The sequence below is a fragment of the Apodemus sylvaticus genome, chromosome 20 (assembly GCF_947179515.1).
Source record: "Apodemus sylvaticus chromosome 20, mApoSyl1.1, whole genome shotgun sequence".
Classification (NCBI taxonomy): Eukaryota; Metazoa; Chordata; class Mammalia; order Rodentia; family Muridae; genus Apodemus; species Apodemus sylvaticus.
Genome location: NC_067491.1, coordinates 41,338,445 through 41,366,437, shown reverse-complemented (window position 1 = coordinate 41,366,437; position 27,993 = coordinate 41,338,445). Strand labels below are relative to the sequence as shown.

The following is a 27,993-nucleotide window of genomic DNA, read 5'->3' as shown; positions in this document are numbered from 1 at the left end:
AAATGTAGCTCTCAGATCTGAAAATGTCTTTATTTTTTAGAAAATGGATTCCAGGAAGGTTAAAAAGCAATACCAGAGGGTATAGGTGCAGAACTGAATGTAGTCGTTCAAAGCATCCAAGTAAGAATATGGCAATATAAATATCCAAAAAGCATCTCTTAGGTCTTCAAAACAAAACGTGTAAGTAATTCCTAACTAGTGAGCAGTACAGCATTTCCTAGATGGGAGAAACAGTTAACATAAAACTCTTGAAAGCCTTTTCCTTGGTTAATTACATGTAGACAGTTTGCCTTTGATCAAACTCCTTTAAACATGGATAACAGTATTACACAGGTCCACTGTTAAACAGACAACATGTTGCAAATTACTTGTGGTATAATGTATTCCAACAAAGCTTAGAAAATAAGGACGTTGAGCTGGCTTTGGACTAAGTTTAATAGTCATCTCCTCTGCTGACGACTTCTTTACAGGTGGGACGCAGCAGGATGGTGTGTTCAAACTGTGCTGTGTATGACCCTTTAATGTCACACAATGGTGGGTATGGATCTACAATGCCCAAGTCACACAGATTCTTCAGAGCCATTAAGTATTTACTTTCTCCCAGGCGATCCAGCCACCTTCGGCAGAAGGCAAGGGTACCGAAGTTTTCATTGATGACATTTAACAAGTGTTTTGTTCTTGGAAGCCTAAGAGGAGAAAAGTAAAGACAGTTGGCAAAACAGTTAACCAATTCACTCATTATAAGTCAAACCTAAGCCGTGTCTGCACCTGGACTCAGAGGTTAGAAACATTTATTGTTCTTTTACTAATCATAAGAGATATGTAATTGTCCAAAGACAGCTGACAATGGAACATGCTGAAGATCACCTTATGTGTTCTAAGTTCCTACACCGGGTATCAGAGGTCCCTTTTCATACAACAAATTCACGGGTGACAACCAGTGAAAGCATGAATCCTACCTAAAGCCTGCCCCTATACTGAGTAAAAACCACAATGTTAACTGGGATAAGACATTTATTTACCAGCCAGGCAGTGGTGACACATGCCTTTAATCCCAGCACTGAGTTCAAGGCCAGCCTGGTCGACACAGAGAAACCCTGTCTTGAAAGAAAAACAAAAAACAAACAAAAAAACCCACCAAGACATTTATTTACCAACAGGAAAAGCATAATCCCAAACCTAGGAATGCCAGGAAATAATTAATCATCATCAGAAACTGGATTTGAATACTTATCTAGCCATCATTTTCAAGCCAGAGTCAAGAGGGTAATTTTTTTTGTCGTACTGCAGAAACCAAATAACTCATTGATCAGACTGCAGACCCTGACAGCACCATCTGATAGATTTGCTATACTCTTGACTTGGAAGACATGTTCATGAGTTATCAAGTCTCTCACCTTATTGGCACATGTCCCACATCAAAATTTTTCATGTAGTGTGAACATTCCATGTCGTCATGAACCACACCCTTCCCTGTGCTCCCAAAGGTCTCGATGGCATACACTTCTCCTTCCTTCAAAAACACATAGGATCAAAGGGGAAAAACAAATCAGTACTTATCAACTTCCCATGAAATAAAGCAGTAACATGAAACATACTTCCTACAGTTCCTCAGCCTGGCGGCCTGTCTCCTTGGCACCACTGGATACCCTTATCAAAATACAGGTTTTACATAGGTGGGTGGAGACAAGTTCATTGCTGTACCCCAATGCTTCCTAAAGACACCAGCACTAAGGACATTTTTAATAGTTATGCTTGGTAAACAGTACATTGACAGCCTCAGTTTTCATAAGCACAGCAAAATATGAATATGAATTATAAGCTTATTTTGTTTGATATTTATTTAGACGGGAGTTAGTTTAGAACGGTGTCAGGGCTTCACAGAAGTCTAAGAGATGGGCTGGGGCTGGGGCAGGGGCAGCTCACATACCTCCATTCTTGTAGCTTCCCCTCCTTTCACAATGGGCACTGTTTTTCCAGCGTGAATTCTATATGGCCCAATTGAATGTCCATTTAAATTACGTATGGGTTTCACTGTCATAATAAATAAGTAATTATTGTTCAGAATCTCTCAAGGAACAGACTCTAAGTGTTTATACCAAAAGAAGACACTAGGAGTGGTGGCACACACTTTTAAATCCCAGTACTTGGGATGCAGAGGCAGGGGAATCTCTGGGTTCAAAGCTCACCAAGTTTACACCTAGTGAGTTCTAGGCTAGCCAGCGCTATACAGTGAGTCCCTATTCTAGAAAGAAAGGGGGGAGGAGGGGGGAGGGAGGGAGGGAAAGAGAAAAACAGAAAAAGAAAGATAAGACTCTCATAGAGACAAAGTAAAAAGTAGTTTGTCTTATTAAGTGTGAAATAAGGCCGGAGAGGAGTCAACTGTTAAGAGAACGTACTGCTCGTTCAGAGGACCAGAGTTCACCCCAGCACCCACACCGGGTGGCTCTCAACAGCCCCAGGACTCAGTGCCTGCTGGCCTCCATGTGCTCCTGTGCTCACCTGCACAAACATGCAGTCACTCACACACTCACTCACACACACACACACACACACACACACACACCATTAAAAAATATAAGTGATAGATACCATATAGAAATAAGAACCTTAAGGACAAAAAATATGGCTAAAAAACTAAAGATAATAAGAAGGTTGAGGGCACTGTCAAATGAATCAAATTTAGGTTTTACTATTTCAAATGCTACAAAAACAAAATCTAAACTCAATTTCCTGCAACCAATGAATAAAGTCACACAATACAATAGGACTCAAAAAAATTGAAACAGAAAGCAAGAAATAATTTAACAAGTGGAATAAGCAATGCCGAATGGTCAAGACATGAAGACACGCATGCTCCAGGCTTCTACGGGTGCTCAGGTACAAACCTGACAGAGTGCTACGTAACAATCCGTGATTAGGAGACAGCATGCCAAGCACTTAGCCCTCATGACTGGCTCACTAGGGATGGAGGGGGCCGAGGGCGCTAGTGTTGCACGCCTCCGACCTTCCTGTTTGGAAGGCGGCCCCCAGTGCAGAGGAGTGGGGGGGACAACAGTGGTTCTCACTGTTTGACAGAAGCCGTTATGGAGCAGAAGACAGCAGGGCAAGAGCAGCGGGCTGGACCGCAAGGGACCAAGTTACCTGACTTCAACTGAACATTTTTATGCTTTGTGTATTTCAATGTTAATCATGTTCCACAATATCAAAAGGCTTAGAAAATTGAGCTCTGTAGTATTTCATACTACAGAATAATAAGAAGCCACCTTTCAAGAACAGAATTATATATCAAGATTTTGAAAAGCCAAAAAATTAACAATGAAATCATGGATTACAAGTTTAGTGGGATAACCTAAGAAAAATAATTTTTTAAAATAAAACTATTTATAATCAGCTATATGTATTTTAAAATGTATACAGCATTACTCTAAGTCTTAGCAAAGTATCCCAAAAGCCAACTGAACAATGTTTCAGTCTCTGGCTAGGTAGATGGGTCAGGTGACAGAGTGCATCTCAGTACCACACGCACAAGGCCTGGGGCAAACACATGCAGGTACTCAGGAGGGGGAGTCACCCTCAGCACAAGCTTCAAGGCCACCATGGATAACATTAAGACCCAGCCTCTAGGGCTGAAGAGATGGCTCAGCAGTTAAGAGCACTGATTGCTCTTCTGAAGGTCCTGAGTTCAAATCCCAGCAACCACATGGTGGCTCACAACCATCCATAATGAAATCTGACACTTGTGGTGTGTCTGAAGACAGCTACACTGTACTGTATATGTAAATATAACAATAAATAAATCTTTAAAAAAAAAAAAAAAAAAAAAGACTCAGTCTCTGAAACATTGAAAGTTCTTTTTAACCATTTCATTTACTTGGACTTATGAAGATTAAGTTGATTTCTCCATTTGTTATGCATACAATTTACTCCTCAGTCTTTCCCTGTTTTCCTCTTTTTCAATTTACTCTTCAGTCTTCCCCCAACTTCATGTTTAGAACAGTATTAGAGAGAGAGGAGGACCGTGGCCAGCAGACAGACCTGGGTAGAAGACGACACTGGCAGCATGGATGTGGAACACTAGAAAGCACAAGAGACCTAAAGCAGCAGCTGAAAGAGACTACAGGGCAGACTAGGAAGTAACTGGCCTCAAAATTCTCAACTTTATTCAAAAGCAACAAGGAGAAATCACCAATAAATGAGACCCTGGCCTCTCTCTTATCCTTAACGACCCACAGAGCTTCAGATGCCATAGGATGTATCCCCAGATGTCTCTTTAGCTCCTAAGCACCTCAGACATGGTTCCCAGACAGCTTCCACAGTGCTGTCTCCATAAACTTCGCAGCTGTCGCAAGACCTATTTAAAGGATCATACCAGGCCGGGCGGTGGTGGCGCACGCCTGTAATCCCAGCACTCTGGGAGGCAAAAGCAGGCAGACTTCTGAGTTCGAGGCCAGCCTGCTCTACAGAGTGAATTCCAGGACAGCCAGGGCTACACAGAGAAACCCTGTCTAGAAAAGACCAAATCCAAAAATCAAAATAATAATAATAATAATAATAATAATAATAATAAAGGATCATACCTTGATATGTCTTCCCATCTATTTCTACTTCATAGGATTCCATAACTTCTTGAATGGCCTCACCGACATCACAGAGACGAACATCAATCCCAGCACACTAAAAAAAAAAAAAAAAAAACCCAATATATATATACATATTTTAAAGTGCAAACTTTTATGTTTTAATATTTTCCAATAAAGGACAATCAGAAAAGCTAGTTCGCACATACTAAAAGTGAAATACCATGCAAAGGATGTTAAACACATAACAACATTAGATCTAAATTTTCTGTCTGTGTAAGATATCAGTGTGGTTTATTTTGGAGAAATATAAGAAATACAATAAATTATAATGGGGTGGTGATGGCTAGAGATGTCTCAATGGGTAAGAATACTTTCTCCTATTGCATAGGAAACCCTGTTTTGTAAGCAGAACCCACATGACAGCTAACAACTCTCCTAGTTCCAGGGGATTTGCTACCCTCATCTGGCCTCCAAGGGCACTGCATGCCTGGGTGTACTTAATGCAGGGAAAAATACTCACACGTATAAGCATTTATTTCAGTAACACCAAGAAGCACGGCTTAGACAAGAATGCACTAGCAGAACTTAAGAGTTCTACTAGGAGTCATGGGAATCCTGGAGTCTGCCATCTTAAAACCTCTAGGGAAGTCAATCTTAACCTTACGCAATGAGGATTCTCAGTAGCCGTGCCCAACCAGTAGAAGGGTAAGAAAATACAAGGCAGACATACTGGTATATGCCTGGTCTATATACTCCCAAGATGGAAGGAAAAAGGAAGTCTGAGTGAGACCAAGGCAACATAATTTCACACTCATAGACAGAGAGACAGACAGACAGGCAGGCACGCACGCGCTCTCAACCTTCCAAATGCTAGGACATCTAGTTGGGGATCAGCACACGTTCTTCACAGTGTGCTGATCCCCAACTAGAACATCATTTTCATTGCTACTATAATGAAGCATAATGTAAACTCTGACATGCAACCCTGTAAATGTGCCATTCAATCCTCAAAGGTGTTGAAAGTCACAGGCTACGACCCCCTGGGCTAAAGTGACAACAAGCAGCTCAGAACCCTGAGCTAAGCACAGGTAAGCACAAGTTTGGCTCTCAGCACCCATGGGTGGCTTACAACCATGCTACTCCAGTTCCAGGGGATCCAACCTCTTGTTGGCCTCTGAGGACACTGTACATACACGGGACACAGACATACATGTGGGCAAAATCCCCATCCATACCCCAGCTCCCAACCCCATACCTAAAATGAGACCCACAACTATAAAACTCTCACAGCAAATAGGCAAAAGCCTCATGAAACTGGATCTGACAGTGATTGCTTATCTATCACAGGCACAGGAAACAAAAGAACATGAACAATAAAAAGGCAACTTCAGATAGAAAATACTGGCAAATCGTGCTGGATACAGGACTGAGACCTCATAGAGAGAGCTCTGGAAACTTAGCAATAAAACAAAGGAGCTGATGTATATATGTAAACAAATGTACATGTGGGCAAACGAACATAGAAAAGAGAACAAAACCTAAATACAAGGAATAAAGGACTGAAACTGAATACAACCAAAGAGAACAAGTTAAAATCCTTTCAAACAGAATACAGGCAACTGTTGTACAGGAATTTGAATGCAGAAACATGGTGGCTGCAAAGCTGGGCGGTGGTGGCCCACACCTGTGATACCAGTACTCTGGGAGGCAGAGGCAGGCAGATTTCTGAGTTCGAGGCCAGCCTGGTCTACAGAGTGAGTTCCAGGACAGCCAGGGCTACACAGAGAAACCCTGTCTCAGAAAAAAAAAAAAAAAATCCAAAAAACCAAAAAACAAACAAACAAACCAAGAAACATGGCTGCTGTGGCAAGGGATCATCAGAAGACCTAGGTCTGTGTGATCCAGCTGGACTGCAGATGCCACCACCACGCACCTTTAATCCTCCTGGCTGGAAGGCGGACATTCCCTTAATCCCAAACAATGAAGGTAAAGTTTGTTTGTAAAAGGAAGCACCCACGCTTCAAAGTAAAGTCCATTTAAGTGGCAGACAAAGTGATTAATAAAAGATGTGTTAGGATAAGATATGCCCAACTCAGGAGGAGAGGAAAGGGCTCCCTAGCTACTTAAGGGGGGGTTATTTGTGTGTGGCAGTTTTTTTACTGGAACAGTTGTACAGAGAGCTAGTCACAGACGAAGACAGAATGAGCCAGGTAATGAGTTAGAAGATCTAACACTGCTAGAGTTAGTGTGAAAGCAAGTCAGAGAAGGTGAAGGAAGCCAGAGTGAATCGCTCAGCTTGGAGAGAAGTTTGGACCCGGACAGCTGAGTTGAACCAGCCAGCCAGAGTTCAGAAAGAACTAAAAGGGGTGAGCTTATTCAGCTCTAAGTCTCAGAGGCTGAAAACATTCTAGGCCTAGGTTAGATTGTACAGAGGCAGTAAGCCTCCAAAAATTACCTTTACAAACTGATTTTCTAACTCTAAGTGGAATTTTCATTTTTGGTGGTGGATAAATGCTCAAAAATAGCTAAAGTATAAACTTTAATGAGAAGCCCTATGACATCCTTTCTGAGTGGTTGGTCAAACTGTATAGCACTTAAGTTGCATAGTCTCGGGGTCTGCTTAATTTCAGTGTAATGACTGGTGCCCACTGCAGGTGGGAATGTAGAGTACAACAGTCAGTGTCCAAGTGTGGCAGCTCGCCACGGACGCACAATGCAAGGCAAGATGGTGACGTCGATTGAGTATGGACTCTAAGACAAAATGTGAGGGAAAGGTGAGTGCTTCAGGGCCCACCACAGACACCTTGGGGTGCAGTGACAATTCTGCCAAACCCACAGAATGTGTGAACTAGACTGAACCCTACTGCAAACTGTGGACTTTAATGCTGTGATGTGTCACTGCTGATCAAAGGACTCTGAAAGCTGTACTCTGTTGCAGACACCAGCGGTGGACATGTTTGTCGACAGGGTTTGTATGGGGAATTTCCCTATCTTCTGCTCAGTTCTGCTATGAACATAAAACTGTTCTAAAAGCAAAATTCCAACAAAAACAAAAAATAGCCAAATTTACAGGCAATATAAATCACCCACACTACTCAGAATCATGTTGTTAAATAGTGCTTACAGCACACATACCTTTATTCCAGTATTAGTGGCATCTTTTACTGCTTTTAATAATATGTCATATTTGGGATTAAAAGTAACAGTAAAAGCACAATCGATTATTCTACCTGAAAGAGAAAAAAATTCACCTTTAAGTTTACTTAACTGTTAAATGATTTATTTCCTTTACACAACTTCCCCTATTAACCTTGCTAGTTAAAGAGAACTACGGAAGGCAGTATTCCAAGGTCCCAGAGATTATTTAGAATCAAACAGGCCAAAAACAGCAGCTCCTTAAGGCCTGCCTCAGAGTAAGATCTGTATTGAGTTCCTACACATTACTCCCTCTCAGACAAACCAATGAACATACTAAACAGCAGCAGTGTAAGCAGAGAAAACCCAGAGTCTCAAAGCCCTCAACAATGTCACTTACTATGACACTAAGTTTAAAATCTCAAGGAAATGCTCAATCTAAACTCACTTTCTTGCCTGGTAAGTGATATTCACAAGGTACTTTAGACATTAGTTTAGGGAAATTTAGAAAAGCAAACATATATATTGACCAAACAGAGCTCTACAAATACACTTGTTTATCCTTTAAAGTCTTGTGTATTCCAGACTGGCCTTGACTCACTAAGTAGCCTAGAATGACCCTGAACTCACACCCATTTTCTTTTTTAAGACAGGGGTTTACTATGTAGCTCTGGCTGACCTTGCTACGGAGATCAGATAGGCCTTGACCTCATTCGCAGTGGACACCACCAAACGTGTACCTTTCTTTTTTAAAAAGAGACAGGGTTTCCCTGTGTGGCCTTGGCTATACTAGAACTCTATGTAGATCAGACAGGCCTTGAGCTCATAGATATCCACCAGTCTCTTCCTCCTAAGTGCTGGGATCAAAGGGCCCTGGCCACCATGCCTAGCTTCCAGCTCCCTACCACCAACTGTGATACTGGGGACTGAATGTCAAGACTATTGAGCTATATACCCAGCCCTGGTCAAATATTTTGTATTTGAATATATTGTGTATAAAAAAAAAATACCTGAATGGGAAAAAAGTACAATCATATGAAAACAAATGTAAATATTCAAATAGTTTTCAGTTTAAGTAGATGCTTTAAACCTAAAGCAAACAAAACTCTGCCCCAGTACAGCTTTACAGAAAGGGAGACAAGAACAAAACTCGGTGTTTGGTATTCACAGTTCCAGCTACCGCTTACAAAGGCATCCTGCTAGCCCAGGAGGCATGGCTATGTGGAAGATGGGATTACCCCAGACTCACCATTTATATGTGTTCCAAAGTCTATCTTACAGATGTCATCGTACTGTAAGACTGTCGTGTCACCAGCATTGGGAGTGTAATGGGCAGCACAGTTGTTGAGAGAACACCCAGTGGGGAACGCCAGGCCTGCATTTAACCCATTTTCCTTTATTAGCTTTCGGGAACAGTCTTCCAACTTCTCACTGAAAGACAAAGGATTTGTTTTCAGATTCATACCTTACAACCTGGTTACTTTCTGAAAACGATAGAGTACTTTCTGAAGAACAGCTCTCCAATGTGGAGTCCATCCATAAGAGACGAGGGAATCTCTGCCATCCCAAGCCCAGGAAGAGAGCATTCTACTCTCAACTTCAGTTACAAGCAAATCTGTAAGTTTCAACTTAAACTAAATTTAAGCTGCATGTCATGTACACACGTGTACACACACATACACGTTTTAAGTACCTGGGTGCTATGCCTGCATGTATGTCTATGTACCACCCGCATGCCAGGTGCTGAAAGAGGCCAGAGAAAAAGCATCAGATCCTCTCCATGGAGTGACAAACAACTGAGAGCCGCCGTGTGGGCACTGGGAAGTTCACCTAGGCCATCTTCAAAGCAGCTAGTGTTCTCTCAACCACTGAACCATCTCTCCAGTCTCACAGTGTGTATTTTAAAAATTATTATCACCAGGCGGTGGTGGCGCACGCCTGTGATCCCAGCACTTGGGAGGCAGAGGCAGGCGGATTTCTGAGTTCAAGGCCAGCCTGGTCTACAGAGTGAGTTCCAGGACAGCCAGGGTTAGACAGAGAAACCCTGTCTCGAAGAAAAGAAAGAAAAACAAACAAAACAAAACCCTAAATAAATAAATAAATAAATAAATAAATAAATAAATAAATGTATTATCATTTTTTTCTGTGCTAATCATTTCACAATAACTGTGCTAGTCTCCTCACTACATTACATTTTGTGTCTAGACACTGTAAGAATTCCTATTTCTGTGCTGGAGAAATGGTCCAGTGGTTAAAGAGCACTGACTGCTTATCCAGAGGTCCTGAGTTCAATTCCCAGCAACCACATGGTAGCTCACAACCATCTGTAATGGGATCCTATGCTGTCATTCTGGTACCTCTAAGGACAGTGATGGTGTACTAAATAAAATCTTAAAAAAAAAAATAAAAGAATTCCTATCTCTTAATATGGATTGCTAGTAGTAAATAGATTTCCAGAGAGAAAATTATTATACAAGTACACCCAAATAAAAATATACACAGAAGAACATGCCTAATGTGCAAATGTATTCATGCTTCACAGTTCTCTCCTTGTACAAGAACAATAACTGAGGAGATACAGAATCTCTACCTAAGATAAAGAATTTTACTAACAAAAGACTAAAAACAGCCAATTTTAACTAAGAAGCTAGTCAGGACCAAAATGATCACCTTCCCTGACTCCTTAAAAAGACTAAATAGCCCTGGCTGGTTGGGATTCACCATGTGGACCAGAATGACCGCAGACTCAAGAGATCTATTTGCCCCCTTCTGTAGGAGTAAAGGTGTGACCCACCATGCCCAACTCCAACTTTAATGTTGAGGAACAAAACCACACCCCACTTACCAGATTTCTATCATCGGCATCCCAGGCTTGATCCAGCTCATGACGTATTTCCTAACTTGCCGGTGTGCTTCCGCAGCTTCTCGGAAGTCGTTCCAAATCTCCTCGCTTGCCTGGTCTAGGGCCTTTTTCTCTTCACTCGTGGTTCGCCAAGCAGCTGTTCGCCTTTGGAATAGGCACAGCATAGTATGAGTCATTTACAAAACTCCACAAGAATATTAAAAGCTGGTAGAGATTAAAAAGTACACCAAGCAATGTAAAACATTGCAAAAATATTCTCAGTTTTTATATATTTAACAACATTTTTTAAATATTCAAAGCCACATGCTTACAATTAATCTAACTTACATGAAGCCCATCTAAAAGATTATTATAGAAAACAAAACCCTCAAGTTCAGATTTCATTCATAACCAGAAGGACTAATAATTTTCTACTAACAGAAAATGGCAGAGAGAACTAGAAATACGAGAATTCAGAAATGAAACAGGTACTGTTTGTGGTGAGGTCATCCTTGCTTACATGAGCCATCAAAGGAGTCGACGCCAGCAGTGAAACAGCACCTCCCCATATCATCTGGGGAGCTGGTTCCAGAAACCCGCTCAGCCCTCCATGCCGTGGACAACAAGACTGCAAGTCCCTGGTTCAAATGCTTTTATATTTTTGTAGAATCCATGTGTAAATCCTCCCCAGACTCTTTAAAACTTCTAACACAAAGTAAATGCTGCCTCAGTGTAAAGTTGTATTGCTTTAAAGTCTGTTATTTATAAACAGGACTCATACCTGTATGTATAATCCCAGCCCTTGGTAGGCTGAGGCAGGAAGATTACCACAAATCTGAGACCAGCCAGGGATACATGGTGAGTCCCAGGCTTTAACCTGAGGTACACGGTAAGAGTCCATCTCAAAAACAAAAAACAAAGCAAAACAAAAAAACCACCCACACACACACACACACACACACACACAACTAAACATAAAAAAAATCCCCCCGTAAGTCTGCATCTTCTAGGTGAAATTCATCTTTGTGTGTGTGTGTGTGGTGGGGGAGCTCTTGAAACTCTAGCTTTGTGTAGGTTTTCAGAGCCTCTGCTGCCAAAGGTTTTCCTCCCCTTCCACATCCCCAGTGCTTTCTGGGTTTGCATGCATGGCTATACGAGACATGCCCTGGTTCACAAGGAGACCCAGCGGCAGATTCTTATATCTAATATCTAACACCTTTATGCTCCACCTCTAATATGCAGCATATTTAGTATCTAGTAATAAAAGACACTGATGACCAAGCAGCATGTTTTCAAAACCATTATTTTAGAATGAATTAGCTTTAGAAATGTTATAATTGTCACATATTCTTTAGTTGTTGTTGTGACAGAATATCACTATGTAGCTAGCCCTAGCTATTCTGAAGCTCAGTATGTAGACCAAGCTGGCCTTGAACTCAGAGATGTGCCTCCCTTTGCCTCTCAAGTGCTGGGATTAAAGCCAGTTGCCACCATGCCTAGTTTACTTTTATCCTTTTTAACTTTACATGTAGAGTGCCTGGCTGAATTTAAGTCTCTGCATATCCTGTGTGCCTGGTGCCCAGAGGCCAAAAGATGGTGTCAGATTCTCTGAAACTGGAGTTATAGACAGCTATAAGCTGTCATGTGGGTGCCGTGAATTAAACCTGGGTCCCACAGAAGAACAGCCAGAGTGTTCTCTCCCTTCTAGTTCTAGACATTCGTACATTGCTGCAGAACAGTACAACTCAGTGGCACTAGCTCACTAAGTTACAAGTTTACTCCTCCAAGAACTTACTTGTTTCTGTGTCTACAACTAGTGATTCAGCAGATGACAGCGCCCGCTTTGTAAACATACTTTGTTTACATACAGTCTATAGCTTTATCTATGTGTCAGAGTGTGTGCCTATGAGGTCAGGAGGTCAACATCAGGCACCTTTCTCTATGGCTCTCCTAGGTCTCTCTCTAGACCTGAAGCTTAGAAACCGAGAACCACCACTAGCTGCAGGGATCTTCCTGCTGGCCCCACAGCACCGGAATCACAGGCATATGCCACGTCTGACTTCTTACAGTACTAGGGACCCACACTCAGATCCTCATGCTACAATGACTACATAGGTCTCACTCGAAGGCCTGGCATGTACCAGGAAAGAGGTCTGTCTTACAACTGCTCTAAAGCACAGGCTTTTAAGTCAACAAACACCTTAAAATGCCTGACTGCTCATCTCACGGTCACGCTTCTTACTTCTGACTGCTGCTGCTGCTAATGTAAATCAACACTGAGTACCTCAAGCTTCCTACAAAGGCCCAAAGGAAATGGCCCACTTCATTCTCATTCAACAGAAACTTTGTAGGCTAATCTTTCAGTTTGGAAATATATGCTATACCTATCTACTGGTATGTCCAAATAAAACAGTACATGAAAGTCAGGCTTAATTTATTAGAGCAGCATAAAAATACCTTAAAAACCTTTCTAGAAATGATTATAGTATGTAACGTCATCTTTGATATTTCCTCAAATTCTTATCCTCCTCTCTTACCTCTCAAGCACAGCTGCGTACCACCATGCGCGGTTTTAACCACGCTGAGAAAAGCCAAGGACTTACACATGGCAGCAGGCAGGCAGGCAGGCAGGTGTGCGGTCTGCCAACTGATCTACAGTCCTAATATTTCTTTTAATGTCTTGCCATCTTAACAGAGGACATACTGGGTGGGAAAATAAAAATCAAAAGACTAAAGGTAAATAAAAACAAAACAATGAATCCCAACAACAAACAAACAGTAGTGTCACAGTCCTGTAATCCCAGCAGAGGCAGGAGGATCTCTGTGAGTTTAAGGCCAACCTAAACTAAGCAGTAAGTTCCACAACAGCCAGAGCTATATAGTAAGACCCTGCACCCCAACAAACAAAATAAGTAAATAAATATCAAATAAAAGATCATGCTGGGCGGTGGTGGCGCACGCCTTTAATCCTAGCACTTGGGAGGCAGAGCAGGTGGATTTCTGAGTTTGAGGCCAGCCTGGTCTACAGAGAGAGTTCCGGGACAGCCAGAGCTACACAGAGAAACCCTGTCTCGAAACAAAACAAACAAACAAAAAAGATCATAGGTGTCTAAATTGAAGTAGTCGTAGTATTTTGCTGTTATTGTTGTTTAAAACTCACTCTGTAGACCAGGTTGGCCTCAAACTCAGAGATCCGTCTGCCTCTGCCCCCCAAGTGGTGGAAGGTGTAAGTACCATACCTGGCATTATTTTTTAATCCGGTACACGGAAACTTAAAAGTCAATTCTATTTGCAGTACTAAGGTACTATGTCACATATGCTTTTACCCTCAAAATAACTAAAATATGAAGATAAGCAAAATCCATCTCTGAGAACTGGTCAAGAGTAAGACAGTTTAAATCTTCAACTAGGAGTAAAGTGCAATTGAATCCTGCTGGGTAAGAACACTCATCTTCTGGGAAAATATTAATAAATGTGGAGGGGACGCTTTATTTAGAATGTCACTATTCTGTACTTTCCAATGAAGGGCCTGACAGAACACAGCCATCACTGGATAACTAACTCAGTGGGATGGCTGAGCAAAAGGGTGTGCGGCTATGATTCCAAGAGAGCCGCAGACTACCTGGGAACTACCAAAAAAAAAGTATCTTAAAAAAAAAAAGAGGAAAAAAATCTGCCTGGCATTATGGCAGACATTTATTGATACAAAGCAGTCAGGAAACGGAAGCAGGCAAGCTTCTCGGTGAGTTCATGACTTAGTGAATTCTGGACTGATGATCTGTACAGTGGGACTCTCAGAGCAAGAAACGGAGAGGGGAGGCTGGAGAGAGATGCTCAGAGGGAAAGCACTTCTATGGAGGGATCCCCACACCTGTCACCTAAGCAGTGAGGGACAGGGCTGGCTGGCAAACTCCAGTAAGAACATCCTGTCTCTGGAATAAAGGAGAGCCAAGAAGGAAGACACCGGACATCGAGGGAGGGAAGGAGGACGGGGTGGGAACATCACTCTAAGTAAGTGCTCAGACGGTGAGAATGACAAGCCAACTTGACAACACTTAAGAGTATATAGTAGTGCAAAGTGGCCTAAATGATTATGATACAGCCCTGTCAGAAATGTTTGCTCCAAACATAGCCTACTGCATAGCTAAGTACAGTTTACAGACATAACCAAAGTTTACTAGTGCAAGGAAAAACAGGACTCTTAAAACTATAAAACTTCGTGTAAGTGTTTAATTTGTTAAAGGAGTAAAGTGGAGAGAAACAGAAGGGAAAAGGATCCTAACTAGACCCTGCATTTACATAGCATGGGGTCACTGAACGCTCCCTCAGATGTGAGCACTGGAGGCTGCACTGATGCGGCAAAGCTCACCATCACTAAGTCAGAGATCTAGCACTGAGCTTAGCGGACAAATCTGAGACTGCCTGGTGGCAGCATGTGGGACACTTGATCACTGCCCACCAGTGCCCCCTCACCCGAGTTGTCATGAGACCCAGGTGCTTCTTTTCTGTTTCTCTTCGTTAGATTTATGTTAGGGCTTGTGCCTGTGCATGCTCAGGTGGAAGCTACAGGAAATTTCCACTACCCACTCACTCACTCCTCCCACGAAGGGTCTAGGAACTGAGTTGAAGTCACTAGGCCTGGTACACCTGCTCGCCACCTTGTGGGCACACTCGCAGGTATTTATAATGCGATACGTATGTAGGAAGAGATTTGAAAGAAGAAACACCGAGTGCCCGGAGTGGTTTGTAACTTGTTGATAAATCAAGGAAGAATTTATTTTCTTTATTTTATCACTTCCTAAGCAATATATATCACCTGTAAAATTAACAGCTGCCACTCAAGACTGCTTATGAAATTTAAAAAGAGGCTTATCAAACTTTATAAATCAAAATCATAGAAAATCTTATCTAATTTTTAAGTCCAGTGCCATGCTGGCAAAATATTCATACATGTGAAAAAAAAAAAAGTTAAAAAAAAAAAAACCCAAAGGTAGGCCTTGTATATAGGTCAGTATGGAAGTTAGCATTCACAGTGCTAGGCATGACTTCAGCACGCAGGATACAGAAGCAGGCGGGCCATACACACGGGTTAGAAGGTGAGCACTCAGCCAGTCAAGCCTTACAGGGCCAGCTAGACGGCTCAGTGGGTAAAGATGCTCGCTGCCATGCTTTCTGACCTGAGTTCCACCAGAACCTACACAGTGGAAGGAGAGAACCAATCCTCAGAAACTGCCCTCTGACCCCACACCCAGTACACCCAGTACCCCTCCCCACACAATTGCAAAACAAAAAGCCAACAACTAAAAGATGTTCAAAATCACTCACAGTGTAATTATTGTAAACTATTGTTCAATTCTATAATCCCACTCCTGGAAAATTATTTCATCATAATAAAATTATCCAGACATAATACACTCTACCTATTTACCTAAAATGTTTATTATACAAGATAACAGAGGCAAAAAAACATATGAGACAAAGAAAATGCTCATCAATTAGAAGAATGAGAGGAAAAATTTGATAGACTTATACCACAGTATCCTAAAGCCATTCAAAAGAATTAAGAGTCACTTATACCACAGAATACTAAAGCCATTCAAAAGAATAACAAAGAGTTATTCTTCTAACTTAGAGGGACTTTCAAGAGGTAGTACTGAATTAGAAAAGGTAGAAAAATGCTTATGATTTTTTAAATATAAAAATTATATAAAAATATAAATGACTGAACACTCCCCTCATATAAACAGACACAAAAGTACACATATATGAGCATAAAAAAATACGGAAGGCTACCTGCTAGGTGGTTAACATGGGTCTGGAAGGAAGGGAAAGAAGAGGGAACAAGCAAAATAAAAAAACAATTAAAAGATTATATTTGAAAATAAATGTGATCATATCATATGTATTATGAGAGTTTATGTAATCAATGTAAATTACATGTATTTATGACATTTTAAGGCAGGGACCATAATAGATGAATTCAAAGAAAAGATGTCTATGTCATAAAATTTTAGAATTTTAGATTCCCTAACAATATTCGTATCTGGGACCGAGGGAGGTGAATTTTTAATAACATTTATTCATTTCAACGTTTATAAGCCAATAAAACAATGCTACAGTAGAAGCTTTCTTAACCAATTATTCCACACACTGTATTAAGCAATGCTGCTGAGTCCATCTTTAAGGCGCGCCATGGTACTCTGCATAAAGCCAGCAGGCTCCTGTTCCGGCCGCAGCACGAGCTTCCCTAGTGCTTGCCGTGCATCTGCGACTGCTCAAGGAGCTTTACACCTATCCCTGTGCTTCTGAGCAGTCTAGGAAGACTCCACTTCATGGATGAGGAAATAAACGTACAGCAAAAGGTACCTGCCAGCGTCACAAAGCCAACTGAAGTATTAGATGTGAGATTCAAATGCAGTTCCATGTTCAAGCGACCATGTAATGAATTCTCTGAGCTTCTGCTGACCGTCTGAAACACCTTAAGGAACTCTTCTAGTGTCTGTGAGTCTGCTTCCAAACTTGCTGAGTCACCTGTGTTACTACAGTCACCAGCTTACTATGGTCCCTAAAGGAACTACTTCTGTGAGGAAAATTCAACCAACTATTCTAAAAAGCTTCAATTAAAGATGAATCATTTAAAAAAATTCTATGTGGGGCTGGAGAGCTGGCTCAGCAGGTAGAGCACTGCTGCTGTTTGCAGAGGACTTAGGCTCAGTTCCTAACACCCACAGGAGGCTCACCACCATTTGTAATTCCCACTTCAGGGGATCCAAAGCGCTCTTGTGCCTTCCACAGACACCAGCATACATGTGGTGCATATACATGCAGGCAAAACACTCATACACATACAACAAAATAAATACTTCTTAGAAAAGTTAAAAATGTCTTCTTGTCAAATTAAGTACAGGGAAGAACTGTAGGGAGCAAGCAGGATGGGAATGCAGGGAATTCCCACATAGAGGTGGAAGGAGAGCTAACTCCACAGGTATGTACACACACACACACACACACACACACACACACACACACACACAGATACACACAGGTTTTTAATTTAAAAAAAGGAAGAGTGGTGAAAGCTATGGAGAGGGTCCAGTAGCTGAACTGCTGAGTGAGGTCTGAGGAGATACATTCAAATACCGAACACCAAGTAAGAAAGTGGTGTGTGTGGTGGTGTGCCTCTAAAGCTCAGTGCTGCAGGGTGTGGTGGTGTGCCTCTAAAGCCCAGTACTGCAGGGTGCAGACAGGCAGGCCCAGAGAATCACTGGTCACCCACAACAGCCAAAACAGCACGCTCTAGGTTCAGGGAGAAACAGACAGATACCTACCCCACCCCCCACATGCTCAGGAACTATACACGTTTTCAGGAGAAAATGTCATACCAAGCACACAGTCACTCATCACTCGACTCGTCTTCCCAGAAACCCAAAATGAAATTAACAGATAAAAGCATTATGAACATCTTATGACAGAAAAAACTGCAATCTACTGCAAATCCATGCTAATAGACTCTGAGGGTAAACACACAAGCTAACCTATGTCTGTAAAACTTTCTTTTTGTTTTGTTTTTAACACCCACCTTAACATACTGCTTTGATTAACTAATCTGTTACTGGTTCCAATTATTTTGGGTAAGAAGTCTTCTACTGTATTTTCTTTGCAACAAGTCACAAACTTTTTAGTAAAATTGTAAATTTCTGCGAAAAGTTAAAGTGGCTTTAGACTGCGTTACAGCACCAGAGGCAACCGGAAGCCGCGTTAGGTTCTTACCCATCTTGTGTGGGTGGGTATTCACACTCTTGTCCTTTGGGAAATACACCATTAGGATACAGGTCACATATTGGAACTGAGGGAGGGTCTGTTTGAACTTTTGCTGTGAGATACAAATATTCAGTTATACTATCTACAAAAACAATAAAACAGAACCATATTTGAGCAGTACAATATACAAGTTATTCACAAAACCTTACCATATTCATACTTTAAATTATGGGACCTCTCATTAAGCATTTATCCAAAATCTAGTCATTGCGAAACTAGTAAATAGTCAGAAATTATGTTCTTCCTGCTGCCCTAGTAGTGGTACTGCTTCTACTGTCCTGTGCAGAATTACTAGGGATGCAAAGGCACCCAATCACACTAACAATCCCGAGGATAACAGCTAAAGACAATGCCCACAAGACTAGTAATTCAAGCTTGTTTGTTTCTCTAACATGGATTACGATCTAAAGCAAGTTCTAATGTCCTCCTCAGACCCAGGGTTACTAGTCACCGCCAATCTACTGAGATTCGTAAGACACTAACGTCCTCTCTTCTTCTTCTTCTTTTTCTTCTTCTTCCCAGTTGTGCCATCAGCATCACCATCTCCATCTGAGGAAACAATTCAAATACACTTATTGAAAGTGCAGAGAAAGTGTATGCTCCACAGACACACGCAGTGCCTCCTCGCAGCAATGATGATGTTCACGCAATACTCTGGGAGGTTAAGATTCAGGTGTGATATTACAAACACCAGCAATTTCTACTCTGAATTATTCTAATGACTGCTGAGTAAAATACATATTTTATTTTCATTTTTTCTTTTTCTTCTTTTTTTTGTTTTGTTTTGTTTGTTTGTTTGTTTTTCCAGACAGGGTTTCTCTGTGCAGCTCTGTCTGTCCTGGAACTCACTCTGTAGACCAGGATGGCCTGGTCTCAGAGATTCATCTCTGCCTTCCAAATGCTTGGATGAAAGCATGTGCTACTGTTGGCTTAACGGCTGTTTTAATAATTATTGGATGGGGCTGGAGAGATGGCTCAGCAGTTAAGACTGCTCTTCCAGAGGTCATGAGTTCAAATCTCAGAAACCACATGGTGGCTCACAACCATCTGTAATGAGATCGGATGCCCTCTTCTGGTGTGTCTGAATACAGCTACAGTGTACTTATATATAATAAATAAGTAAATAAATCTTTAAAAAAAAGTGTTTTACAAAAAAAAATAGCCGGGTGGTGGTGGCGCACGCCTGTAATCCCAGCACTCTGGGAGGCAGAGGCAAGGGGATTTCTGAGTTCAAGGCCAGCCTGGTCTACAGAGTGAGTTCCAGGACAGTCAGGGCTATACAGAAAAACCCTGTCTCGAAGAAAAAAAAACAACCCAAAAAAATTATTGGAGAAAAAGTTCTGGGTATGTAATTGTATGCAAAAATTAATATGCATATACATATTCTCTAGGTTCACAGGTCTAGATATGGTCATGCCAGAAATCTCAGCACTGAATTTCAAGCTAGGTTACTGCTTCAAAGAAACAAACAATCAACAAAACAAACCAACAGTGCTCAGAAATGAGACTTAAGAACTGTTACAAAACACCAAAGTCTGTCCACAAATCAGTGCTATGAAATATGGATATAAACAAGATGTCTACCAAGACAAGTACAAGTTGATCATCTAACCATAAGCTCAGCAAGTTCTACATTAAATGTCCCTCAGTGATAGGACCTGAATGGTAATTTTAGAAATCTATACTTAAGAAACAATGTCACTGGCTACTCTTTCTGAGGAACTGGGTTCAATTCCCAGCACCTACATGGTAACTCACAAGTGTAACTTTAGTTCCAGAGCATCTGTTGCCTGCTGCTCTCTTCTAAACTCCACAGGCACTAGGCACACACATGGTAAGCAGACATACATTTAAGCAAAACACCCACACACACAAAATATTTTTTTAAAAGTCAAATGACCAGTTTTCCTTGTAAAGCATAACCTTTTAAAACCCTGTATTCAAAAGTGAGTCATTATTAAAAAGCTTTTCTTACTACTCTACAATTTTCGAATTAATCACACAAAAATTGCTATCATTGGTTTATAATGATGCCTTTTTATCTGTGTGCTTCTTAAAAAGACTGATTAGACATCTGTTGTTAAAAAACTACGCACAGTAACAAGAATGTAGTAATTGCATTCTACTAAAAAATTGTCTTTTAGTTTATCCTTTTCCCTTACTTAAAAAAAAAAGCAGTTTGGAATAAAAAATTCTAGTTTGTTACATTCAATTACAGGACATTTGTAAACCCACTAGAGAATATGATAAAAACACTGATACTGGTTATGATATGGTCCAACATAAAAATATTTTACAATACACAACTTTTGATGTCCTTTATTTTTTCTTTTTTATTCCATATATTCTTGATTTATATTTATTTATTTTTAAGATTTATTTACTGTATTTGTATGAGTACACTGTTGTTTTCAGACAAACCAGAAGAGGGCACTGGACCCCATTACAGATGGCTGTGAGCCACCATGTGTGGTTGATGGGAATTGAAGTCAGGGCCTCTGAAAGAGCAGCCAATGCTCTTAACCACTGAGCCATCTCTCCAGCCCTGATGTCCTTTATGTACTGGATTCATATAGCCTCTGTCATTCCAATAACGGTGTTTGTGCCAAGTAATAAGCACAGGAGAATAAAGCAAGGTAGGTTGTGCTCTGGGAAATCACTCATATTTAGTATACAGCTTCAAACATTAACCTAAAGCAAAGACTTCAAGATATATAAGCCATTTTACAGATAACTAAAAATCTTCCCAGCTATGTGAACTTGAGTGTTATTAGCTTCTTTCTACAGGGACTTCTTAAACTTTAAATAGGATAGTAAAACCATCCTCTATCCTCTAATAAAAGCTCTCTTTGATCTTCTAGCATCCTTTGGAAGGGCCTCAACTCAGTGCTCCATGTGTGACTCATTACAAAGCAACAGCCACTATCTAGCTGCTAACAGGAAGCCACCAGAGCCAGGATCTCAATGTTGATATATGCGTCTGGTTCTAACCATTTTAATAGAGCAAAATTTCATTTTTTGCACGTCATTTGTCCTCGCTAGCATCCCAAGATATTCCTAACAAAGACTACTCCATCATTAATACTATATCCAACTCAGTGGTTATCTGCTGAATTGACCACAGAAATCCACGTTAACGCTAGGATCTAGGGAGTGTGTACCTGAGGAACCAGAGCACACTTGTTCAGCATAAACTAAGATGAGTTAAGCACCAAGAAGGTGCAAGCAGGATGAGAAGGCCTAGGTAATCCTAAGTTACACAGCAAGTTTGAGGCCAGCCTGGGCTACAGAAGATGCTGTCTCTAAAAAATTAATCCAATCCTCACTTTATTTAAAAGTGAAGGAATATACTTGGATATAGCAGCTAAAAATGCACAAAACCTCTTAAAAAGAAAATCTTTGTGACCTTAAAGACAGAGGTTGAAATTTATGGAGAGGACACAAAAAGTACCACCTAGACTAGAATGAAAATTAAACATCATCAAAATTAAAACTTTGTATTAGAAGTGATGTCATCAGCAAAGTAGTCATCACAAACAAGAAAGTACGTATAAAACATCCATCTTGAGCATACAAAAAAAACAACAGCTCAGTGGTAATCAAATACCAGAGAACCACAGACTGCCACAAGCACTGCCAAATGACATGAGAAGCAGTAAGGACACAACATGCTTCTCCCCCAGGACTGCAAACTACAATGACTAACACTGCACACTTACCAGAGGCAGGCTGACATTATCAAGTATCTTCCAAGGGCACTAACGATGGAGTACTCAGTGTTGACCGAATGGTCAGGTAGGAAGACAGTTCCAGTTTCTTTCTCTCCTTTTCTGAGACAGGGTTCTGACTGTTCTAGAATTCATCATGTAGAGCAGACTGCCTTGAAACTCAGAAATCTGCCTGCCTCTGCCTGCCTAGTGCTGGGATTAAAGACGCATGTCTTTAATGTCAACTCCTTGACAGCGTCTTCTGAGGCACAGCATTGTGTTATGTGAGAATGGCATAGCTTGTAAAGGCAACAGCATCAAAGGGTCTTTGTACTCCTGGGTATTTACCCAGAGATATGAAAACACATCTGCACGAAGACATGTATATAAATGACTGACTGCACCCTAATCAAAAAACACAACAGCTGTAATTAGTAAACAGGCAAAATCTGGAATACCACTTAGCAATAAAATGAAATGCATTAATGATTTCTAAAAAGGAACAACACTGAATGTCTGTCAAAACTATCGAGTAGGTGCTAGCCTATGTCCCATTAGGTAAGAAAGCTAGCTACATGAGCCTGGGAACGGGAGTTCAAATCCCCAGCCCGACCAGAGTCGGGCTTAAATACATCGGCCCATCCTCAGCACCATGGGACTGACAGGCAGGCAGATCATGGGTGCTCCAGCAAGCCTAGCTAAAGAAGTGGGCTAAAGGCTCATGAGTGTCAGTCCCTAACTCAACGAGGCAGAGAGCAAGACACACACTGCCTCCTCTGGCTCCACACTCAGATCTGTGTGGTGGAAAGGTTACACAACTTCACACTGTTTCTAGACCCACCAATCTATATACTTTAAAAGTAAATAACTATTTTGAACAACTTGTTCGTTTATAAGCTCAACTTAGAATTTCTTTAATGGTTGTTGGCAGTGAGAACCTCTCTATGAGAACATGCCTCTCAAAAAGTTTCTCCTTTCTAGAAGGGAAGAAGAGAGAACACAAGAAAAAGAACTGCTGCAGAGCCCCAATTCCTACTTCAGGGGTGTGAATACCCATACCTTTAGCCATGCACAATGGTAGTCTTGTGTGCTGGCTGCCCTGCTGCCCTGTCAGTCTACAGAAGGAAATAGCATTGAAAGCACTTAATTCAAGACTTGTGGGAACCCTCCCAGTAAACATGCTCTGGATGAAAAGCGAATACGGAATGAGGGCCAGGCGTGACAGTGCACATCCACTGTACTACCACAGGAAGCCGAGGCAGGAAGATCCTGAGGTCAAAGCCAGCCTAGCCTACACAAGCTCTGCCTCAAATATAAGACAAAACTGATTTAATCAACAACCTCTGGCACACTGCCACATGACCACAGGATCAACTTTTCACATTTGTTCTCAACAATTTCAAGCTCGATGCTTCTAAAGTCAGATTCAGTATCTTCTTCCTTGTCTGCAATCATCCTTCCTCAAATTTCTAAACTCTCTCTCTGATTTCATTATTACAATCAGGAACATCAACATCCTGCCACCCACACTCCAAACCCTGGGATACACACCTCTCAGTTCCTTAGATTGAAAGTCTCTCTCACCACTCCATTAACCCTACCTGAGATCCCTATCTCCCAACAGCCAGTTTAAATATTCATTACCCCATGCACAGCCAATTGCTAAGTGGCCTCACAATGATCTTGCCTTTCCTGTTTCTCCTCAGGGGCTCTCCAAGAATCCTCTGCTTTTCACTGTTCAGCACTGTTCAAAACTTTCTCAAAATAATCCCTGCTCAAACAAATGGGCTTTTCCATATGAATTATTTGGTTGGTTTTCTTCCTTCCCTCTTCTTCTTGAGATAGGGTCTCACTGTGTAGACCAGGCTGGCACCAAGAGATCTGCCTGCCTCTGCCTTCCATGTACCAACAATACCAAGCTCCAGGCGGATTTTTTTAAGCCCAATGCTTCCAAGAAGAGTTAATTTGCATTTGACAGTAGAATGCACATTAAAGAGGACAACTCCCTCCATGTACTTGGCGTTCCAGACATGCATCACCAGTATCCATGCATACATAGGCAAAAGAATTAAATGTAAAAAAAAAAAAAAAACCTCCACAAAATGTTGACTCTAGTTGTCAAAATGAATTAGTAAAAGTATTTAACTCAAACTGGGAATAAACTATCAACCTAACATACAAGTCTCCTTTTCAATGTCAAGGAGATTCAGGCAACTTAACAGGTGACCCAGAACAAGGCAGACTTTAAGATAGGTTCCACACAGTGAGACCCTTAGCAGCCTACTATATTACCTACAATCTGCAAATCCCTTTCTGGTTAAAGCTATAACCTGAAGCGTGATAGAGAAATGGAGGTCTGCTTAAGGAAAAGGAAATGCTAATGGATTCTTAAAGGCAGTGTGCCCAACTTACTAAAGAAAAAGAAAAAAAACAAGTATTCAAACAACTTTACCCAACTAGCAGTTGAAAAGCAGAACGCGTAGGGTGGCATCCTTAAGGCAGGGAGGGACAGCTGGTGCTGGTGGCTGACAACCCCAAACTCAAAGAATGGGAAAGCCCCACTTAATCCTGGGACAAAAATCTAAGTTTTCCTAATCTTCTCTTCCTCCACTGCTTTCCCGACAGCATCAAGTACTAGAACGTTAACACTCTCTGTAAGAGCAATCCTACAGCACCAGATACACTACGGTTAAAACCACTCAGGCCCGCGCAGCTCAGCCTGATGACGGCAGCTCTGCTGTGGACAGGAGGAGGGCAGGCTCCACATAAGGTGCTTTCAAACGCTGGTACTACTTCAGGTACATTAGCCACACCAGTATAGGCACATCCCACAACCTGTGTGTGTGTGTGTGTGTGTGTGTGTGTGTGTGTGTGTCACACATAATATATATAGTGGTTATGGGATATGCCTAAAGTGGTGCAGCTAATATATGTAAAAATAACTAAAATATGGTGTACACACACACACACACACACACACACACACGACAGCATCTACTTCAGCTGGTTTTGTGAGATTAAAAAGAGGAGTCACATGAATGTACCCTACATAGATAGCACACAGTAGCAATATTAAAATAAACACTTCTAATTTCCTATCATACTCACCCAGTACTTGGCCTTTTGCCAAGTACATATCTAAAAGTTGAAATCCTGCTATTTAATCAAGTATTCCACATAGCCAAGGGGTTGCTAATAAATACCTGTTGCTTTTTACCTGTGACATTAATTAAATTTCAACCAGCCAGATGGTAGGCAATTACAAGATGGACAAATAAACATTTTCCTTAATTAATGTCACGTTTTGGGGGCTAGCGAGATGGCTTAAGAGCAGGTACACTCCTACAGAGGATCCAGGTTGATTCTTCGCACCCACACCAGGCTGCGCAAAACTTCCTGCAACTGTGAAGTAGCCAACACCCTTCTGTGGTCTCTGGTCTTCTATGGCACTAGCATCAACGCTGCACACTTACATGCCGGCACTTGCACAGACACATTAAACGAAAATGATCTATCTATATAAAAAATGCTGCATTTTCTGTCCTTTCTAACCGAGGGTCAGAATAAGCCTTACCCTCATCGTCGTCGTCTCTCTCTCTCTCCTCCAGTGCCTGGTTCTCCAACTGTTTCGCTACTTCATCCACTAAGGTTCCTGATTCTTTATCAAGTTCTTGTTGCACTGCTGTTCAAACAAAACAGGACAAATCAAATATAATAATTTCCACACCTGAATATTTTCTAACGATCGTGTACAGTTCACAAATCCTTTCACAATAAGCAACACGGCAAACTAAACAGAAGCATTATTATTATTATTATTATTATTATTATTATTATTATTAAAACCACAGAAAGAAAAACTTCCATACCTAAGTAGTACTATCTACTCAAGTCATTCTAGGGAAATCTCCATTATACATGATAGTACCTACAGGATAATAAGAAATGTAAGTTGATCCCTACCCTTAAGCAATTTAACCTTAAAGAAGTTTTAAGAATTAGATGACAACAAATATTTTAATTACTATACATATATACAAACAGGCACTACAAGCTGAAGACCTTAGGAAGAAGAGGATTTATTACACACCAGCTGAACAACAAAAGAAAATCTAGATAGGGAAAGATAATCCATTACTAAAATGCAACTTTGTAACTATCTAAGCCACCTGGAAGTGACTGCAATGCATCTGTAGGAGCAGTATGCCCACCCAGATAAATATACTCCAGCACATGCTGGCTACTAAAGGAAGATTCCCCACTGAGAGACAACTTAAAAATATTAGGAATAGGCAAGTGGATCTCTGTGAATTGGAGGCCAGCCCCGCCACCCCCTTTACAGGGTGGAAGGGTAGAGTTCCACAACAGCCAGGGATGCAGAGTGAAACCCAGTCCCAAGGAACTAAAACTGCCAGATAGAGTGGTGCACATCTTTGATCCCACACCCTGGAAGCACAGACAGGAGAATCTCTGAGTGAGTTCAAGGCTAGCAAGGTCTACTGAGCGAGTTCCAACAACGAATAAACAGAGGAAGCCCTGTTTCAAAAACAAACAAACAAACAAACCTATAAACAAATAGTCTGTTGCTCACCTTCAAGGGCAAATTGCAGCGTTCAGAGTGTTCAGACCCTCATGAGAACACCCCTAGATTAAATTCTGCTCTAGGAAAGGCCTACAAAGATACAAGTCTTGCTTTTACTCCCATCTAACCACCAAATTTCTTAAATACGTAGAAAAGTCCTCTCCACTTTCTCTTAATTCCAACTCATTTTTCTCTCATTCTTTATCTGATGACCCGTAAGTAGGAATAGGTAAAAACAGAGGTGTTTGTGAAACATAAACTTTTCCAGGTAAGACACGTTCCTGGTTAACTTGGTCCAACTGTACGCATGCAGCTGTTGCCCTCGCCTTACCCTCGGAATTGGATTATTACGAGTTGGGAAAAATTCATTCATAGTCGCAGACTACACTGTCTGCACCGCATGCCAAGTGGCATCAAAATTCAGGTCTGCAGGGCCTTAAAGCTTGAGCATGCTGTGAGATTAAGCACCCGAAAATCTGCACCACCACCACCAACTGTCAGTGACATGAGCTGTCTGTAAGGATGTAGACTCAAAGACGAACACCCCTAATCTGCAATCCAAAGCTAAAGCCCGAGTGTAAATGCGGATGTTACATGGGGCGGACGTACCGTCCGGGCAATATGCTCCAATACCCCACCCCCAACCCTCGGCAAAAATATAGGTAGGTCCAGCAACCACGCCGCAACTAGGGTCAGAAGGGATCTTGAGGCGTTGTCCAAACCCGCGCTGAAGATGGTGAAGCTGAATCCTGTGCAAGTTTCAGGTCCGTGCCACTGACTGCGTGGGAGCTGAGTTCGCACCCCGCGACCCTTCGAGAAGCGGAGGCACTCTCATCCCCCACACCCTCCCACCAATCCCGAGGAGCCGCGGCAGTGGAAGCCGGCCATGCTACTCCGTCAGGCCTGGGGATTTAACGAAGGCCAGGGCTCCGGGTTCCCATCCCCAGGAACCCCTGCCGGGCCCGAGCCAAGTCATTCGGCCATTCCTGGCAGGGACTGCGAAAGCAAGACTCCTTTACCTGGCACAGCCCCTTTGCCCTTCTTCTTCTTCCGTCTTTTCTTCTTGGCGGCTTCCTCGGCCGTGCTGGAGGCTCCCTCTTCCCTGTCGTCCGGATCCAGGTCGCCATTCAGATGGCCCCCGAAGGACGCTGCCTCCTCCACGCCCGCCATGTTGCCCGAGAAAGAGCGAGGGAGAGAGAGAGGGAACGAGAACGAGCGGCAAGGGCCCGCTCCTTCTTCACCCACCTCCACCAGCGACGCCGGAAGCCGCGCTCGATGGTCGGGACGCAGGGAATGCTGGGACGGCGGAGGACTCCGCAGCAC

At 41.8% G+C, this 27,993-nt stretch overlaps 1 protein-coding gene across 4 annotated transcripts; it reads right to left on the bottom strand.

Annotated features, from left to right (window-relative positions):
* Positions 1–11: 11 nt before the first annotated feature.
* Positions 12–27,978, bottom strand: Metap2 (methionyl aminopeptidase 2). 4 transcript variants are annotated; one of them, XM_052165505.1, is made up of 11 exons: positions 27,690–27,978; positions 25,663–25,767; positions 18,865–18,930; positions 18,331–18,463; positions 10,564–10,725; positions 8,968–9,149; positions 7,719–7,813; positions 4,581–4,677; positions 1,931–2,034; positions 1,398–1,513; positions 12–686 (listed from the first exon to the last, which is right to left on the bottom strand). In XM_052165505.1, the coding sequence occupies exons 1-11, from the start codon at positions 27,838–27,840 to the stop codon at positions 434–436; spliced, it is 1,464 nt and encodes a 487-aa protein (XP_052021465.1). In that variant the 5' UTR covers positions 27,841–27,978; the 3' UTR covers positions 12–433. The 4 variants fall into 4 exon arrangements, with proteins under 4 accessions (XP_052021465.1, XP_052021464.1, XP_052021467.1 ...); XM_052165504.1 differs by having other exon boundaries at positions 25,663–25,770; positions 27,690–27,977; XM_052165507.1 differs by having other exon boundaries at positions 18,331–18,433; positions 27,690–27,977.
* Positions 27,979–27,993: the final 15 nt, after the last annotated feature.